The 16,591-nt window shown below is 73.9% G+C and overlaps 1 protein-coding gene across 1 annotated transcript; it reads left to right on the forward strand.

Annotated features, from left to right (window-relative positions):
- Positions 1 to 211: 211 nt before the first annotated feature.
- NPHS1 (NPHS1 adhesion molecule, nephrin) lies at positions 212 to 16,535 on the forward strand (the record flags this gene model as incomplete). Its single annotated transcript, XM_064440166.1, has 19 exons — positions 212 to 397; positions 1,272 to 1,410; positions 2,439 to 2,563; positions 3,439 to 3,607; positions 4,812 to 4,941; positions 6,680 to 6,852; positions 7,292 to 7,432; positions 7,879 to 8,019; positions 8,782 to 8,903; positions 9,826 to 9,997; positions 11,438 to 11,597; positions 12,626 to 12,891; positions 13,992 to 14,103; positions 14,965 to 15,128; positions 15,578 to 15,631; positions 15,724 to 15,935; positions 16,031 to 16,091; positions 16,187 to 16,236; positions 16,348 to 16,535. Coding segments are annotated over 19 exons (2,625 nt in total), but the record flags the coding sequence as incomplete, so codon positions are not given.
- Between the last annotated feature and the right edge of the window lie 56 nt (positions 16,536 to 16,591).

The following is a 16,591-nucleotide window of genomic DNA, read 5'->3' on the forward strand; positions in this document are numbered from 1 at the left end:
AGGGACTGGGAGGGGCTGGGAGGGGCTGGGGGGACTGGGAGGGGGCTGGGAGGGGCTGGGAGGGGCTGGGAGGGACTGGGAGGGGCTGGGAGGGGATGGGAGGGGCTGGGGAGCACTGGGGGGCCCTGGGGGGCACTGGGGGCACTGGGCCGCACTGGGGGGCGCTGGGGGGTGCTGGGGAGCACTGGGGGGCACTGGGGGGCCCCGGGAGCCCACACCGCTCCCCCCGGCGGGCGCAGACCCCCCGGCCGAGGTGCGGATCGCGGGGGTCCCGGCGCTGGCGGAGAACGCTTCGGCCGCCCTCTCCTGCACCAGCGCCCCCAGTAACCCCCCGGCGCGGCTGCGCTGGTGGCTGGGGGGGCGGGAGCTGCCCCCCACCGACACCGCCCACGCCCAGGTGGGGGGGGGCGGGGGGGGATGGGGGGCGGGCGGGGGGGGTGTCTGGGGGCATGTGGGGCGGCGGGGGGGGGGGCGGGGGGGGATGGGGGTTATGGGGGGGGCGTGGGGGGTGGGGGGGTGGGGGGGGCATGTAAGGGGGTGATGGGGGCGTGGGGGTATGTGGGAGGTGGGGGGGGGTCGTGGGGGGGCGTGTGTGTGGGGCGGGGGATGGGGGTTGGGGGGGCGTGGGGGGGCGTGGGGGGGAGTGATGGGGGGTGGGGGGGTGGGGGGTGATGGTGGGTGTGGGGGAGGGTGTGGGGGGGAGTGGGGGGACGTGTGGGGGGCTATGGGGGGGTGGGGGGGGTGGGGGGGCGTGGGGGGTGATGGGGGCATGGGGGGCGTGGGGGGGGCCGTGGGGGGGGTGTAGGGGGGTGGGGGACGTGGGGGGGTCTGTGAGTCATGGGTGGGGGAGCTTGGGTGGCGGGATGTGGGTGGGGGGGTCTCGGGGGGGTCTGGGGGTGGGGGGTGATGGGTGGGGGTGTCTGGGGGTCTGGGGGGGGTCTGGGGGTGGGGGGTGTGTGGGAGACTCAGGGTGGGGGGGTGGGGGCGTGGGTGGGGGGCGTGGGGGGCGGTGGGAGTTGTAGGGGGCGGGGGCAAGGGTGGGGTCATGGGTGGGGGCATGATGGGTGGGGTGTCTGAGGGTGGGGGGCGGGGGGGTGTCCATGGGTGGGGTCGGTGGGTGGGGTCCCTGTGGGGGGGTGGGAGTGGGACATGGGTGGCGGGGGTCCCTATGGGGGGTGGGTGGGGCCGTGTCTGTAGGTGGCCGGGGGGTGGGCGTGGCCGGGGTGGGCGTGGCCGGGGGTGGGCGTGGCCCGACCCGCGGCGCCCCGCAGGGGGAGGGGCGTGGCACGGTGACGGTGTCCAACGTCACGCTGGTGGGGCGGCGCGAGGACCACGGGCGCCCCATCGTGTGCGAGGCCGCGGTGGCGGGGCTGGGCACGCGCAGCGCCACCCTCCTGCTCAGCGTCACCCGTGGGTGCCACCGCCCGGGCGGGGCTGGGGCGGGATGGGAGGGGCTGGGAGGGGATGGGAGGGGGCTGGGAGGGGCTGGGAGGGGCTGGGAGGGGCTGGGAGGGGGCTGGGGCGGGATGGGAGGGGGCTGGGGGGGGATGGGAGGGGGCTGGGAGGGGCTGGGAGGGGACTGGGAGGGGGCTGGGAGGGGCTGGGAGGGGGCTGGGAGGGGCTGGGAGGGGCTGGGAGGGGGCTGGGAGAGGCTGGGAGGGGCTGGGAGGGGGCTGGGAGGGGGCTGGGGGGGGCTGGGAGAGGCTGGGAGGGGATGGGAGGGGGCTGGGAGGGGCTGGGGGGGGTCGGGAGGGGGCTGGGGGGGGCTGGGAGGGGGATGGGAGGGGGCTGGGAGGGGCTGGGAGGGGGCTGGGGGGGGATGGGAGGGGTCGGGAGGGGGCTGGGGGGGGCTGGGAGGGGGCTGGGGGGGGATGGGAGGGGTTGGGAGGGGGCTGGGAGGGGCTGGGAGGGGCTGGGAGGGGCTGGGAGGGGCCGGAGGGGATGGGGGGGGATGGGAGGGGCTGGGAGGGGTCGGGAGGGGGCTGGGAGGGGGCTGGGAGGGGGCTGGGAGAGGCTGGGAGGGGATGGGAGGGGGCTGGGAGGGGGCTGGGAGGGGCTGGGAGGGGCCGGAGGGGATGGGGGGGGATGGGAGGGGCTGGGAGGGGGCTGGGAGGGGGCTGGGAGGGGATGGGAGGGGCTGGGAGGGGGCTGGGAGGGGATGGGAGGGGGCTGGGAGGGGCCGGAGGGGATGGGGGGGGATGGGAGGGGCTGGGAGGGGGCTGGGAGGGGGCTGGGAGGGGATGGGAGGGGGCTGGGAGGGGCCGGAGGGGATGGGAGGGGATGGGAGGGGGCTGGGAGGGGCTGGGAGGGGCCGGAGGGGATGGGGGGGGCTGGGAGGGGCTGGGAGGGGCCGGAGGGGATGGGGGGAGTTGGGAGGGGGACTGGAGGAGGCGTGGCCGTGGGCGTGGCCCGCATTTAGCCCCGCCCCTCGCCCCCAGACCCCCCCCAGGACCTGTGGCTCGAGACCCCGCCCCCCAACGCCACCTTCCGCGTGGGGGAGCGGCTGCGGCTGGGCTGTCACGCGCGGGGGGGGCACCCCGCCCCCCGCCTGGCCTGGAGCAAGGTGGGGACCCCCCATACCCCCCCACCCCAGGGACCCCCCCAAAGCCCCCCACCCAGGGACCCCCCCCACCCCAGGGACCCCCCAAACCCCCCCACCCAGGGACCCCCCCCACCCCAGGGACCCCCCCAAACCCCCCCACCCAGGGACCCCCCCCCACCCCAGGGACCCCCCCCAAACCCCCCCACCCAGGGACCCCCCCCCCCACCCCAGGGACCCCCCAAACCCCCCCACCCCAGGGACCCCCCCCAAACCCCCCCACCCAGGGACCCCCCCCACCCCAGGGACCCCCCCCACCCCGGGACCCCCCCAAACCCCCCCCAACCAGGGACCCCCCCCACCCCAGGGACCCCCCCCCACCCCGGGACCCCCCAAACCCCCCCACCCAGGGACCCCCACCCACCCCAGGGACCCCCCAAACCCCCCCACCCCGGGACCCCCACCCACCCCAGGGACCCCCCCAAACCCCCCCACCTAGGGACCCCACCCACCCCGGGACCCCCACCCACCCCAGGGACCCCCCCAAACCCCCCCACCTAGGGACCCCCACCCACCCAGGGACCCCCCCCCACCCCGGGACCCCCCCAAACCCCCCCACCCAGGGACCCCCCTCCACCCCGGGACCCACACCCACCCCAGGGACCCCCCAAACCCCCCCACCCCGGGACCCCCCATCCTACCCCGCCCCTCGCCTGGCCTGGAGCATGGTGGGACCCCCCCCCCCCCACCCATGGGTGCCCCCCCAGGACGGGCGCCCCCTGAAGGAGGGCACCCAGGGGTCCGGGACACCCCAGATCCCCCCCAGTCCCCCCCCAGACCCCTCCCCACCCGTGGAGGTTGCCATGGGTGCCCCCCCCCACCCATGGGTGCCCCCCCAGGACGGGCGCCCCCTGAAGGAGGGCACCCAGGGGTCCGGGGGGACGGTGACGTCGCGGGAGCTGCTGGTGACGGTGACGCCCAGCGACAACGGGGCCACCTACCGCTGCGAGGCTTTGGGGGACCCCCGCGGGACCCCCCTCAGCGCCACCACCCGCCTCCGCGTCCTCTGTGAGGGGGGGCGCGGGGGGCTGGGGGGGGCTGGGGGTGCTGGGGGGGGCTGGGGGGGCTGGGGGGGGCGCCTCAGGGTGCTGGGGGGGGCCTCAGGGTGCTGGGGGGGGCCTCAGGGTGCTGGGGGGCGCACCTCGGGGTGCTGGCGGGGGGGGCTGAAGGTGCTGGGGGGGCAGCTGGGGGTGCTGGGGGGTGACCTGGGGGTGCTGGGGGTGGGGCTGGGGGTGTTGGGGGGAGAACTGGGGGTGCTGGGGGGGCATCTGGGGGTGCTGGGGGTGGGGCTGGGGGTGTTGGGGGGAGAACTGGGGGTGCTGGGGGGGGCCTCAGGGTGCTGGGGGGCGCACCTCGGGGTGCTGGGGGGGGGGCTGAAGATGCTGGGGGGGCAGCTGGGGGTGCTGGGGGGGCGCCTCGGGGTGCTGGGGGGGGACCTGGGGGTGCTGGGGGTGATCTCAGGGTGCTGGGGGGGGCCTCAGGGTGCTGTGGGGGGCACCTCGGGGTGCTGGGGGGGGACCTGGGGGTGCTGGGGGTGATCTCAGGGTGCTGGGGGGGGCCTCAGGGTGCTGTGGGGGGCACCTCGGGGTGCTGGGGGGGGACCTGGGGGTGCTGGGGGTGATCTCAGGGTGCTGGGGGGGGGCCTCAGGGTGCTGTGGGGGGCACCTCGGGGTGCTGGGGGGGGGGCTGGGGGTGCTGGGGGGGCACCTGGGGGTGCTGGGGGGGGGCTGGGGGTGCTGGGGGGAGACCTGGGGGTGCTGGGGGGGCACCTGGGGGTGCTGGGGCGGGGGGGCTGGGGGTGTTGGGGGGAGAACTGGGGGTGCTGGGGGGGGACCTGGGGGTGCTGGGGGGGCGCCTCGGGGTGCTGGGGGGGCACCTGGGGGTGCTCAGGGGGACCATGGGGTGCTGGGGGGGCACCTGGGGGTGCTGGGGGGCACCTCGGGGTGCTCGGGGGGACCATGGGGTGCTGGGGGGGCACCTGGGGGTGCTCGGGGGGACCATGGGGTGCTGGGGGGGTCACCTGGCGGTGCGGGGGGGCACCTCGGGGTGCTGGTGGCCATGGGGGGACCTCGGGGTGCCAACACCCCCCCCCCACGCCCCGGGGTGCCCCCGGCTGCAGGGTGGGTGCTCCCCCCATGACCCCCGTGACCCCCGTGACCCCCCGTGACCCCGTGACCCCCCGTGACCCCCCGTGACCCCCGTGTCCCCCCAGTCCCGCCCCTCTCGGTGACGGTCTCGGCGTCACCCCGCGAGGCCCGGCCGGGCCAGACCCTCGTCCTGACCTGCCTGGCCGGCAGCGCCCACCCCGCCCCCACCCTGCGCTGGCTCCGCCACGGGCACCCGTACGGCACCCCACGGCACCCACGGCACCCCACGGCACCCCACGGCACCCACGGCACCCCACGGCACCCCACGGCACCCCACGGCACCCCACGGCACCCCATGGCACCCTGTGTCACCCCACGGCACCCCTGTGTCACCCCATGGCACCCCCGTGTCACCCCACGGCACCCACGGCACCCCTGTGTCACCCCATGGCACCCCATGGCACCCTGTGGCACCCCTGTGTCACCCCACGGCACCCCTGTGTCACCCCATGGCACCCCATGGCACCCCTGTGTCACCCCACGGCACCCCACGGCACCCCTGTGTCACCCCACGGCACCCCTGTGTCACCCCATGGCACCCCGCGGCACCCGCGGCACCCACGGCACCCACGGCACCCACGGCACCCCATGGCACCCTGTGGCACCCCTGTGTCACCCCACGGCACCCCTGTGTCACCCCATGGCACCCCGCGGCACCCTGTGGCACCCACGGCACCCACGGCACCCACGGCACCCCATGGCACCCTGTGGCACCCCTGTGTCACCCCACGGCACCCCTGTGTCACCCCATGGCACCCCATGGCACCCTGTGGCACCCCTGTGTCACCCCACGGCACCCCACGGCACCCCCGTGTCACCCCCGTGTCACCCCATGGCACCCCACGGCACCCCACGGCACCCCCGTGTCACCCCATGGCACCCTGTGTCACCCCCGTGTCACCCCACGGCACCCCACGGCACCCCACGGCACCCCTGTGTCACCCCACGGCACCCCTGTGTCACCCCATGGCACCCCGCGGCACCCACGGCACCCCTGTGTCACCCCATGGCACCCCCGCGGCACCCCACGGCACCCCCGTGTCACCCCCGTGTCACCCCATGGCACCCCCGCGGCACCCCACGGCACCCCCGTGTCACCCCCGTGTCACCCCCGTGTCACCCCACGGCACCCCCGTGTCACCCCCGTGTCACCCCCGTGTCACCCCACAGCACCCCTGTGTCACCCCCGTTTCACCCCCGTGTCACCCCCGTATCACCCCATGGCACCCCGTGTCACCCCTGTGTCACCCCTGTGTCACCCCCGTGTCACCCCACGGCACCCCCGTGTCACCACATGGCACCCTGTGGCACCCCACGGCACCCTGTGGCACCCCAGGGTACCCCGTGTCACCCCACGGCACCCCATGGCACCCTGTGTCACCCCCGTGTCACCCCACGGCACCCCCGTGTCACCCCATGGCACCCTGTGGCACCCCATGGCACCCTGTGGCACCCCACGGCACCCCATGGCACCCTGTGTCACCCCCCGTGGCACCCCACAGCACCCCCATGTCACCCCACGGCACCCTGTGGCACCCGTGACCCCCACAACCCCATGTCCCCCTATGACCCTGTGACCCCACGTGACCCCATGTGACCCCGTGTCCCCTATGACCCCTGTGACCTCCCATGACCCCCTGTGACCCCCGTGACCCCCCGTGACCCCGTGACCCCATGTGACCCCCGTGACCCCCATGACCCCACGTGACCCACATGACCCCACATGACCCCACATGTCCCCATGACCCGCCGTGACCCCATGACCCCTGTGACCCCCCGTGACCCCCCGTGACCCCGTGACCCCCCGTGACCCCTGTGACCCCCGTGACCCCTGTGACCCCCCGTGACCCCTGTGACCCCCGTGACCCCCCGTGACCCCATGACCCCCCGTGACCCCATGACCCCATGTGACCCTGTGACCCCACACCCCCAGGCTCCCGGGCGAGCCCCTGCCCCCCTCCCCAGCACCCTTCGGGGGGGTCGCGACCGGGTCCCGCCTGCGCCTGCGGGTGGGGCCGGGGGACCAGGGCGGGGCCGTCACCTGCCAGGCCACCAGCCCCGCCCTGGGCGTGGCCGTCAGCGCCGCCCACCAGATCCTCGTGCGCCGTGAGTGGGGCGGGGGGATTGGGGGGGCTGGGAGGGGCTGGGAGGGACTGGGAGGGGCCGGGAGGGGCCGGGAGGGGGCTGGGAGGGGCCGGGAGGGGGCTGGGAGGGGACAGGGAGGGGACTGGGAGGGGCTGGGAGGGGCTGGGGGGGGCTGGGAGGGGCTGGGAGGGGCTGGGAGGGGGCTGGGAGGGGCTGGGAGGGGCCGGGAGGGGCCGGGAGGGGGCTGGGAGGGGCTGGGAGGGGGCTGGGGGGGGGCCGGGAGGGGGCTGGGAGGGGCCGGGAGGGGCCGGGAGGGGGCTGGGGGGGGGGCTGGGAGGGGCCGGGAGGGGGCTGGGAGGGGGCTGGGTGGGGCTGGGAGGGGGCTGGGGGGGGGCTAGGGGGGGCTGGGAGGGGCCAGGAGGGGGCTGGGAGGCCCTGGGGGTCACTGGGAGCCCCCCAGATGCCCCCCAGTTTGCGGCGGGGGCGGGGGCGCTGGTGGTGGCGCGGGAGCACGAGGGGGCGCAGCTGCCCCTCCTCATCCTCGCCCACCCCCCCGTGGAGAGCTGCGCCTGGAGCCTCGGCGGCCGCGCCCTGCACCCCGGTGCATACTGGGAGCACTGGGAGCACTGGGAGGGGGCTGTGGGGTTACTGGGAGGGGCTGGGAGGGGGCTGTGGGGTTACTGGGAGCACTGGGAGGGGGCTGTGGGGTTACTGGGAGGGGCTGGGAAGGGGCTATGGGGTTACTGGGAGCGCTGGGAGGGGGCTGTGGGGTTACTGGGAGGGGCTGGGAGGGGGCTGTGGGGTTACTGGGAGCACTGGGAGGGGGCTGTGGGGTTACTGGGAGGGGCTGGGAAGGGGCTATGGGGTTACTGGGAGCGCTGGGAGGGGGCTGTGGGGTTACTGGGAGCACTGGGAGGGGGCTGTGGGGTTACTGGGAGTGGCTGGGAGGCCTCTGTGGCCTCCCCTTCAGGCTGAGGGGGCCGGGGGTGGGGCAGGGTGTGTCCCCGCCCCCGGCCCCGCCCCTGACCCCGCCCCCTGCCCCCGCAGAGGGGTCGCCCCGTCACCGCCTGCTGCCGGGGGGGGGGCTGGAGATCGGCAACGTCACGCGGGGGGACGGCGGCACCTACGGGGTGGAGTGTCGCAACGCCGAGGGGCGGGGCCAGGCCTGGCTCCGCCTCCTCGTGCACTGTGAGCCGCCCCACAGCGCCCCATAGCACCCCATAGCGCCCCACGGCTCCCTATGGCTCCCTATGGCACACCTGTGTCACAACGCCGAGGGGCGGGGCCAGCCTCCTCATGCACTCTGAGCCGCCCCACAGCGCCCCATAGCACCCCATAGCGCCCCACGGCTCCCCCTAGCACCCACCATCCCCCGAAAGCACCCTAAACCCCCCGGCTTCCTGCCCCTCCCACCTTGACCTTTGACCCCCAACCCCCGACACGTGGTCCCAGACCCTGACCCCTGACCCCGCCCCCGACCCCTGACCTTAACCCCGCCCCCTGACCTTAGGCCTGATCCCTGACCCCAGACCCTGCCCCTGCCCCTGCCACTGACCCAGCCCTGACCCCGCCCACTGACCCCGCCCCCTGACCCCTGACCCCAGACCCCGCCCCCTGACCTTAGGCCTGATCCCTGACACCAGACCCTGACCCCGCCCCCTGACCCCGCCCCCACCCCCTGACCCCGACCCCGCCCCTGACCCCAGACCCCGCCCCCTGACCTTAGGCCTGATCCCTGACCCCAGACCCTGACCCCACCCCCTGACCCCTGACCCCTCCCCCTGACCTTAGGTCTGATCCCTGACCCCGCCCCCTGACCCCGACCCAGCCCTGACCCCGACCCTGACCCCGACCCCGACCCCTGACCCCGCCCCCTGACCCTGACCCTGCCCCGACCCAGCCCTGACCCCGCCCCTGGCCCCGCCCCCTGACCCCTGGCCCCGCCCCCAGACCCCCCGGCCATCGTGCGGGCCCCCGACCCGGTGCTGGTGGCCGAGGGCGGCGCCGCGGAGCTGCTGTGCGAGGCCGAGGGGAGCCCCCTGCCCCCCGCCGGCCTGCGCTGGGGGCGCCTGGTGCGGGGGGGCCCGGGGGGCGGGGGGGGCATGGGGCTGGGGGGGGCCATGGGGGTGGGGGGGGCATGGGGGTGGGGGGGGCATGGGGCTGGGGGGGGCCATGGGGGCGGGGGGGGCATGGGGCTGGGGGGCCATGGGGGTGGGGGGGGCATGGGGGGGCATGGGGCTGGGGGGGGCCATGGGGGTGGGGGGGGGATGGGGGGGCATGGGGCTGGGGGGGGCATGGGGGGGCATGGGGGGGGGGGCCATGGGGGTGGGGGGGGCATGGGAGGGCATGGGGCTGGGGGGGGCCATGGGGGTGGGGGGGGCATGGGGCTGGGGGGGGCATGGGGGGGCATGGGGGTGGGGGGGGCATGGGGGGCATGGGGGTGGGGGGGGCATGGGGCTGGGGGGGGCATGGGGGTGGGGGGGGGCATGGGGGGCCATGGGGGTGGGGGGGCCATGGGGGTGGGGGGGGCATGGGGCTGGGGGGGGCATGAGGGGGCATGGGGGGTGGGGGGGCCATGGGGGTTGGGGGGCCATGGGGGTGGGGGGGCCATGTGGGTGGGGGGGGCATGGGGGGGCATGGAGGGGGCATGGGGCTGGGGGGAGCATGGAGGGGCATGGGGGGGCATGGGGGGGGCATGGGGGGGGCATGGGTGGGTGTTATGGGGGGGCAGGGGGGGCCATGGGGGTGGGGGATTCTGGGGGGCATTGGGGATGTGGGGGGGCGTGAGGGGTGGGGGCATGGGGGGTTTCATTGGGGGTGGGGGGACATGGGGGGCATTGGGGGGGCGTGGGGGGCCTATGAGGGTGGGGGGCTTGGGGGGGTGGGGGGCCTGGGAGGGTCACGGGGGGTATTGGGGGGGTCATGGGGACACGGGGGGGGGTGCACGGAGGGGGGTGGGGGGTGACGCGCTGGGGGGTGCCGGTGTCCCCGCAGGGGGAGGAGGGGCCCGAGGGGCTCCCCGAAGAGCTGCAGCCCGAGGGGGGGCTCCCCGTGGGGCGCCTGCGGGTGCGGGGGGCGCGGCGGGAACTTGGGGGGCCCTACGAGTGCCGCGTGGACACGGGGGTGCCCCCCCCCGCCCGGGCCGTCGTCCGCCTCGTCGTCCGCTGTGGGTCCCGCCCCCCTCCGGGGGGGCGACCAATGGGGGCGTGGGATGGGGGGAACCAATGGGGGGCGTGGGATGGGGGGAACCAATGGGGGCGTGGGATGGGGGGGGAACCAATGGGGGCGTGGGATTGGGGGGGGAGCCAATGGGGGCGTGGGATGGGGGGAACCAATGGGGGTGTGGGATGGGGGGGGGAACCAATGGGGGCGTGGGATGGGGGGAGCCAATGGGGGCGTGGGATGGGGGGAGCCAATGGGGGTGTGGGATGGGGGGGGGAACCAATGGGGGCGTGGGATGGGGGGAGCCAATGGGGGGCGTGGGATGGGGGGAACCAATGGGGGTGTGGGATGGGGGGGGGAACCAATGGGGGCGTGGGATGGGGGGAGCCAATGGGGGGCGTGGGATGGGGGGAACCAATGGGGGGCGTGGGATGGGGGGAACCAATGGGGGCGTGGGATGGGGGGGGAACCAATGGGGGGCGTGGGATGGGGGGAACCAATGGGGGCGTGGGATGGGGGGGGAACCAATGGGGGGCGTGGGATGGGGGGAACCAATGGGGGCGTGGGATGGGGGGGAACCAATGGGGGGGCGTGGGATAGGGGGGAGCCAATGAGGGGCGTGGGATAGGGGGGAGCCAATGGGGGGCGTGGGATGGGGGGAGCCAAAGGGGGGCGTGGGATGGGGGGAACCAATGGGGGGCGTGGGATGGGGGGGAGCCAATGGGGGGCGTGGGATGGGGGGAGCCAATGGGGGGCGTGGGATGGGGGGGAGCCAATGGGGGGCGTGGGATGGGGGGGAGCCAATGGGGGCGTGGGATGGGGGGAGCCAATGGGGGGCGTGGGATTGGGGGGGTGGAACCAATGGGGGGCGCGGGATGGGGGGAACCAATGGGGGGCGTGGGATGGGGGGAACCAATGGGGGGCGCGGGATGGGGGGAGCCAACGGGGGCGTGGGATGGGGGGAGCCAATGGGGGGCGTGGGATTGGGGGGGGGAACCAATGGGGGGCGTGGGATGGGGGGAACCAATGGGGGGCGCGGGATGGGGGGAGCCAATGGGGGCGTGGGATGGGGGGAGCCAATGTGGGGTGTGGTTTGGGGAGGGGGAACCAATGGGAGGCCACCCTATGGGGAGCAGCCAATGGGAGACATGGAATGGGGGAGGGGAACCCAATAGAGAATGTGGGGTGGGAGGGGCCACCCAGTGGGGGCAGCCAATGAGGGACAGCCATGGGAGGGGCCACCCAATCCGGGACAACCAATGGGGAGTTGGGATGGGAGGGGCCACCCAGTGGGGGCAGCCAATGAGGGACAGCCATGGGAGGGGTTCAGCCAATCGGGGGGCTCCCAGGGAGGAGACAACCAATAGGAGGGACACGAGGGAGAGGGGAGGCACCCAATGGGTGGCCAATCCCAGCTCTGACACCCTCCGCCCCCCCCCCCAAGATGGCCCCGAGCTGGAGGCGGAGTCGGAGGCGGAGCCAGTGCCGGTGCTGGTGCCTGACGGGTCGGACTTGGCGCAGCTGCGGTGCCGCGCCCAGGGCGTGCCCGGGGTGGAGCTGCGCTGGGAGCGCCGCGGCCAATCCCTGCGCCCCGATCAGGCCAGGTACCCCAACAGGCCGGGCCACGCCCAGCTGGGCCCGACTGGGGCAAACTGGGCCCAACCAGACCCAACTGGGCCCGACTGGGGCCAACCAGACCCAACTGGGGCCGACTGGGGCCAACCAGACCCAACTGGACCCGACTGGGCCCAACCAGACCCAACTGGGCCCGACTGGGGCCAACCAGACCCAACTGGGGCCGACTGGGCCCAACCAGACCCAACTGGACCCAACTGGGGCCAACCAGACCCAACTGGACCCGACTGGGCCCAACCAGACCCAAGTGGGCCCGACTGGGGCCAACCAGACCCAACTGGGGCCAACTGGGGCCAACCAGACCCAACTGGGCCCGACTGGGGCCAACCAGACCCAACTGGGCCCGGCTGGGCCCAACCAGACCCAACTGGACCCGACTGGGGCCAACCAGACCCAACTGGGCCCGACTGGGGCCAACCAGACCCAACTGGGCCCGACTGGGGCCAACCAGACCCAACTGGGGCCGACTGGGCCCAACCAGACCCAACTGGACCCAACTGGGGCCAACCAGACCCAACTGGACCCGACTGGGCCCAACCAGACCCAACTGGGCCAAGCCAGACCCAACAGGGCCCAATTCGGGCCAAACCAGACCCAACTGGGCCCGACTGGGGCCAGCCAGACCCAACTGGGGCCAACTGGGCCCAACTAGACCCAACTGGACCCAACTGGGGCCAACCAGACCCAACTGGACCCGACTGGGCCCAACCAGACCCAACTGGGCCAAGCCAGACCCAACAGGGCCCAATTAGGGCCAAACCCGACCCAACTGGGCCCAACTGGGGCCAACTGGGCTCACCTGTGACCAGTGGAGCCACCCCAGCCCCAGTTGTCCCCACCCCAGCCCCGATCCCACCCCAGTTCCATCCCCAGTTTTGCCCCCACCCGCTCCCAGTTCTGCCCTAACCCAGTCCCAGTTCTACCATTAGTCCCAGTCCATCCCAGTCTGTCCCAGTCCGCCCCAGTTTCACCCCAGCTGGTGCCGGTTCCACCCCAGTTTCCAGGAGCACCAGTGGCGCGAGGGCCCCTGGACCAGCAGCCTCCTCACCGTGACCAACATCACCCTGGATCGGGCCCGCCTCCGCCACCAGTACCACCGCCTCGACTGGGACCAGTACAAGAACCGACACCGACACCAGTACCGCAACTGGGACCAGTACAAGGACTGGGACGAGGACCAGAACCGGACCCTCGGTACCTTCGTCTGCGTCGCCCAGAGCCCGCTGGGAACCGTCCGGCGCCGCCTCCAGCTCCGCCTCGCTGGTACCGGCACTGGGAGCACTGGGAGGGGCTTACTGGTATTGGGCGGGGCTCATACTGGTGTCAGGGGTTAGCTGGTACTGGGAGGGGGCGCTGTCGGTACTGGGAGGGGTGTTCCGCACCGGTGTTGAGCGGGTATTTGGTACTGGGAGGTTACTGGAATCGGGGAGGTAGTACCAGTGCCAAGGGGGGAGCTTGGGTGGGTACTGGGAGGGACTGGGATGAGACTGGATGGGACTGGAAGCACCTTGGGGGCGCTGGGAGGGGTGCTGGGAGCGCTGGGAGGGATACTGGGAGCACTGGGACAATCTAATGGGGAACTGGGAGGGTACTGGGAGGGACTGGGATGAGACTGGATGGGACTGGAAGCACCTTGGGGGCACTGGGAGGGTACTGGGAGCGCTGGGAGGGATACTGGGGGCACTGGAAGGGATACCGGGAGCACTGGGAGGGGTACTGGGGGCACTGGGAGGGATACTGGGAGCACTGGGAGGCTACTGGGGGCACTGGGAGGGATACTGGGAGCACTGGGACAATCTAATGGGGAACTGGGAGGGTACTGGGAGGGAGTGGGATGAGACTGGATGGGACTGGAAGCACCTTGGGGGTACTGGGAGGGTACTGGGAGGGATACTGGGGGCACTGGGAGGGATACTGGGGGCACTGGGAGGGTACTGGGAGCACTGGGAGGGTACTGGGGGCACTGGGAGGGATACTGGGGGCACTGGGAAGGCTACTGTGAGCACTGGGAGGGATACTGGGAGCACTGGGAGGGTACTGGGAGCACTGGGACAATCTAATGGGGAACTGGGAGGGTACTGAGAGGGACTGGGATGAGACTGGATGGGACTGGAAGCACCTTGGGGGCACTGGGAGGGGTACTGGGAGCGCTGGGAGGGGTACTGGGAGCACTGGGAGGGATACTGGGAGTGCTGGGAGGGATACTGGGAGGCGCTGGGAGGGTACTGGGGGCACTGGGAGGGTACTGGGAGGCGCTGGGAGGGTACTGGGAGGCACTGGGAGGGTACTGGGGGCACTGGGAGGGATACTGAGAGCGCTGGGAGGGTACTGGGGGCACTGGTTAACCCCGTGACCCTCCCCAGACCGGCCGGACCCCCCCCAAGACCTGCGGGTGTCGGGGGTCACCCCCACTTCCCTCAGCCTCACCTGGACCCCCGGCTTCGATGGGGGGCTGCCCCAGAGCTTCCTCGTCAGGTCAGGGGGGAGCGGGGTCACCTGGGGCACCCCGAAACCCCACGGGGAGCCCCAAAACCCCACGGGGAGGCCCAAAATCCCACGGGGAGCCCCAAAACCCCACGGGGAGCCCCAAAGCCCCATGGGGAGCCCCAAAACCCCACGGGGAGGCCCAAAACCCCACGGGGAGGCCCAAAACCCCACGGGGAGCCCCAAAACCCCATGGGGAGGCCCAAAACCCCACGGGGAGGCCCAAAACCCCATGGGGAGCCCCAAAACCCCACGGGGAGCCCCAAAACCCCATGGGGAGGCCCAAAACCCCACGGGGAGCCCCAAAACCCCACGGGGAGGCCCAAAACCCCACGGGGAGCCCCAAAACCCCACGGGGAGGCCCAAAACCCCACGGGGAGCCCCAAAGCCCCATGGGGGACCCCAAAATCCCTAGGGCTCACCCCCAAAAAACCTCAAGGAGACCCCAAAGCTCCCTTTGGAGCCCCCCAAACCTCCATGAAACCCCCCTCCAAATGCCATGAGGACCCCCAAAGCCCCACTAGGACCCCCAAAAAAACCGCAGGGGACCTCCAGGGGTCACCTCACCCCAATGGGGATCCCCAAACCCCCTTGGGCACCCCCACAGACCCCCCGGGCGCCCCCAAACGCCAGCCGGACCCCCCACATCCTCATTTCCGGTCCCCCGGAGGGGGTTTTGCGTCACTTCCGGTCCGGCCCGCTCTCATTTCCGGTGCCACCCCCACTTCCGGGGTCCCCCATATCACGACTCCCCCATTTCCGGTCTCCAACCTGGAATTTCCCGGAAGTCCCCGTGACGTCACACCCACTTCCGGTCCTCCCAGCCCTCACTTCCGGTCACCCCCCCCACAGCGCTAGGGGCCCCGGCGCCCCGCCCCCGCCCGCCGCCCTCCTTGTGCCCGGCCCCACGGTGACGCTGGGGGGGCTCCGCCCCGCCACGCCCTATGACGTCACTGTGAGGGCACGCAACGCCCGTGGTGACGGCGCGGCTGCCGTCATCAGGGCCGTCACTTCCGGTAAGGGAGGCGGGGCCGGAAGTGGGGGGTGGGGACTGGAACCTGCGGTCAAACCGGAAACGGGTGGGAGTGGCGGAAGCAGAAACGGGAGGCGGGACCGGAAGTTGCACCGGAAATGCGCGGGTCCGGAAGCGGTCGGCGGGGGGGCGGTGACATCATACCCGGCCGTGGGTGGGCGGCGGGCGGAAGCTGGTTGGAACCGGAAATGGTTTCCCGCAGAACCGGAAGTGGATTGGCCGTCTCGGAAGTGGGTCCCCATCCTCGAGATAAGGGGGATCTAGAGGTGGGGGCGGGACCGGAAGTAGGAGCAGAACCGGAAGTGGGGGTGCCAGGACCGGAAATAGCCCCGGCTCGGGGTGGGGTGTGGCTAGTGGGGGACCGGAAGTGAGGACTGGGGTGGGCGGGGTTAAAACCGGAAGTGCCCTGGGCACCTGCCTTCCCGCCCTCAGAGCTGGTCGTTGATTCGCCGCCGGCGGGGGAGGAGCCAGCCCCGCCCCCTGCAGGTGAGGCCGGAAGCCTGGACTCCCCCCCGGGGAGGGTCCAGGACCCCCTTGGGTCCGCCCCTCGCCCCCCCCAACCCTCTCTATCCCAGCAGGCTTTGCGGTGCCCCCCGCCCTCGTCGGGGGGCTCAGCGCTTTGGGGGGGCTCCTCCTCCTCGGCAACGCCGCCCTCTGGGGGGCGCTGTTGTGGCGACGTCATATCCGGGGGCGGGACCCAGGCGTCCTGGGGGGGGACCCAGGCCTCGGGGCCAAGGCGGGGACCCCCAACCAGTACAGCCCGGTGACGGTGACCCCCGAGAGTGTGGAGGTGAGGGGGGAGGGGCCGGGGGAGGAGGGGGGGAGGGGGAGTGGGGGAGGGGCGGCCACCCTCACGTGTGTGTCCCCCCCTTCCCCTCCCCACAGCTGAGCTCTATGGGGTCGTGGGCGACCCGCAGCGACCCCCACCCGTGGGACCCACCCGTGGGTGAGTATTGGGGGGGAGGTAGGGGGGCCTGTCCCCGTCCCCCTCCCCCCACCCCAAGCCCCTCCCCCACACTTACCCCTCCCCCCTCCCTCCAGGTGACTTTCACCCCTACGAGGACGTGGCCGAATGGGGGGGCTACGAGGAGGTGAGGGGGGCGGGGCCGGGGTCCCTTGAGGGCCTTGGGGGGGTGGGGGTATGGGAGGGGTCCCCGGACTCCTGGGGCCCCCCCCTGACCCCCTCCCCCTCCCCCCCCCAGGTGGCCCCCCCAGATCTGCGATTCACCCACCAGGGGGAGCTGGTTTAAGGGGAGGGAGGGGGCCGGACCACGCCCCCAAGAAGCCCCACCCCACGAAGCCCCACCCCTAATAAACCCCACCCCCTCGGAGGGAGGGCGGAGCTCTCCTGGGTCCGTGTGTTTAAGGGGGGGGGAGGGGGGTCCCCGAACACCCGGCTCCCTTTTCGGGGACGCCCCCCCCCCCCCCCCCCCCCCAAAATGACGC

The sequence above is a fragment of the Phalacrocorax carbo genome, unplaced genomic scaffold (assembly GCF_963921805.1).
Source record: "Phalacrocorax carbo unplaced genomic scaffold, bPhaCar2.1 SCAFFOLD_329, whole genome shotgun sequence".
Lineage (NCBI taxonomy): Eukaryota > Metazoa > Chordata > Aves > Suliformes > Phalacrocoracidae > Phalacrocorax > Phalacrocorax carbo.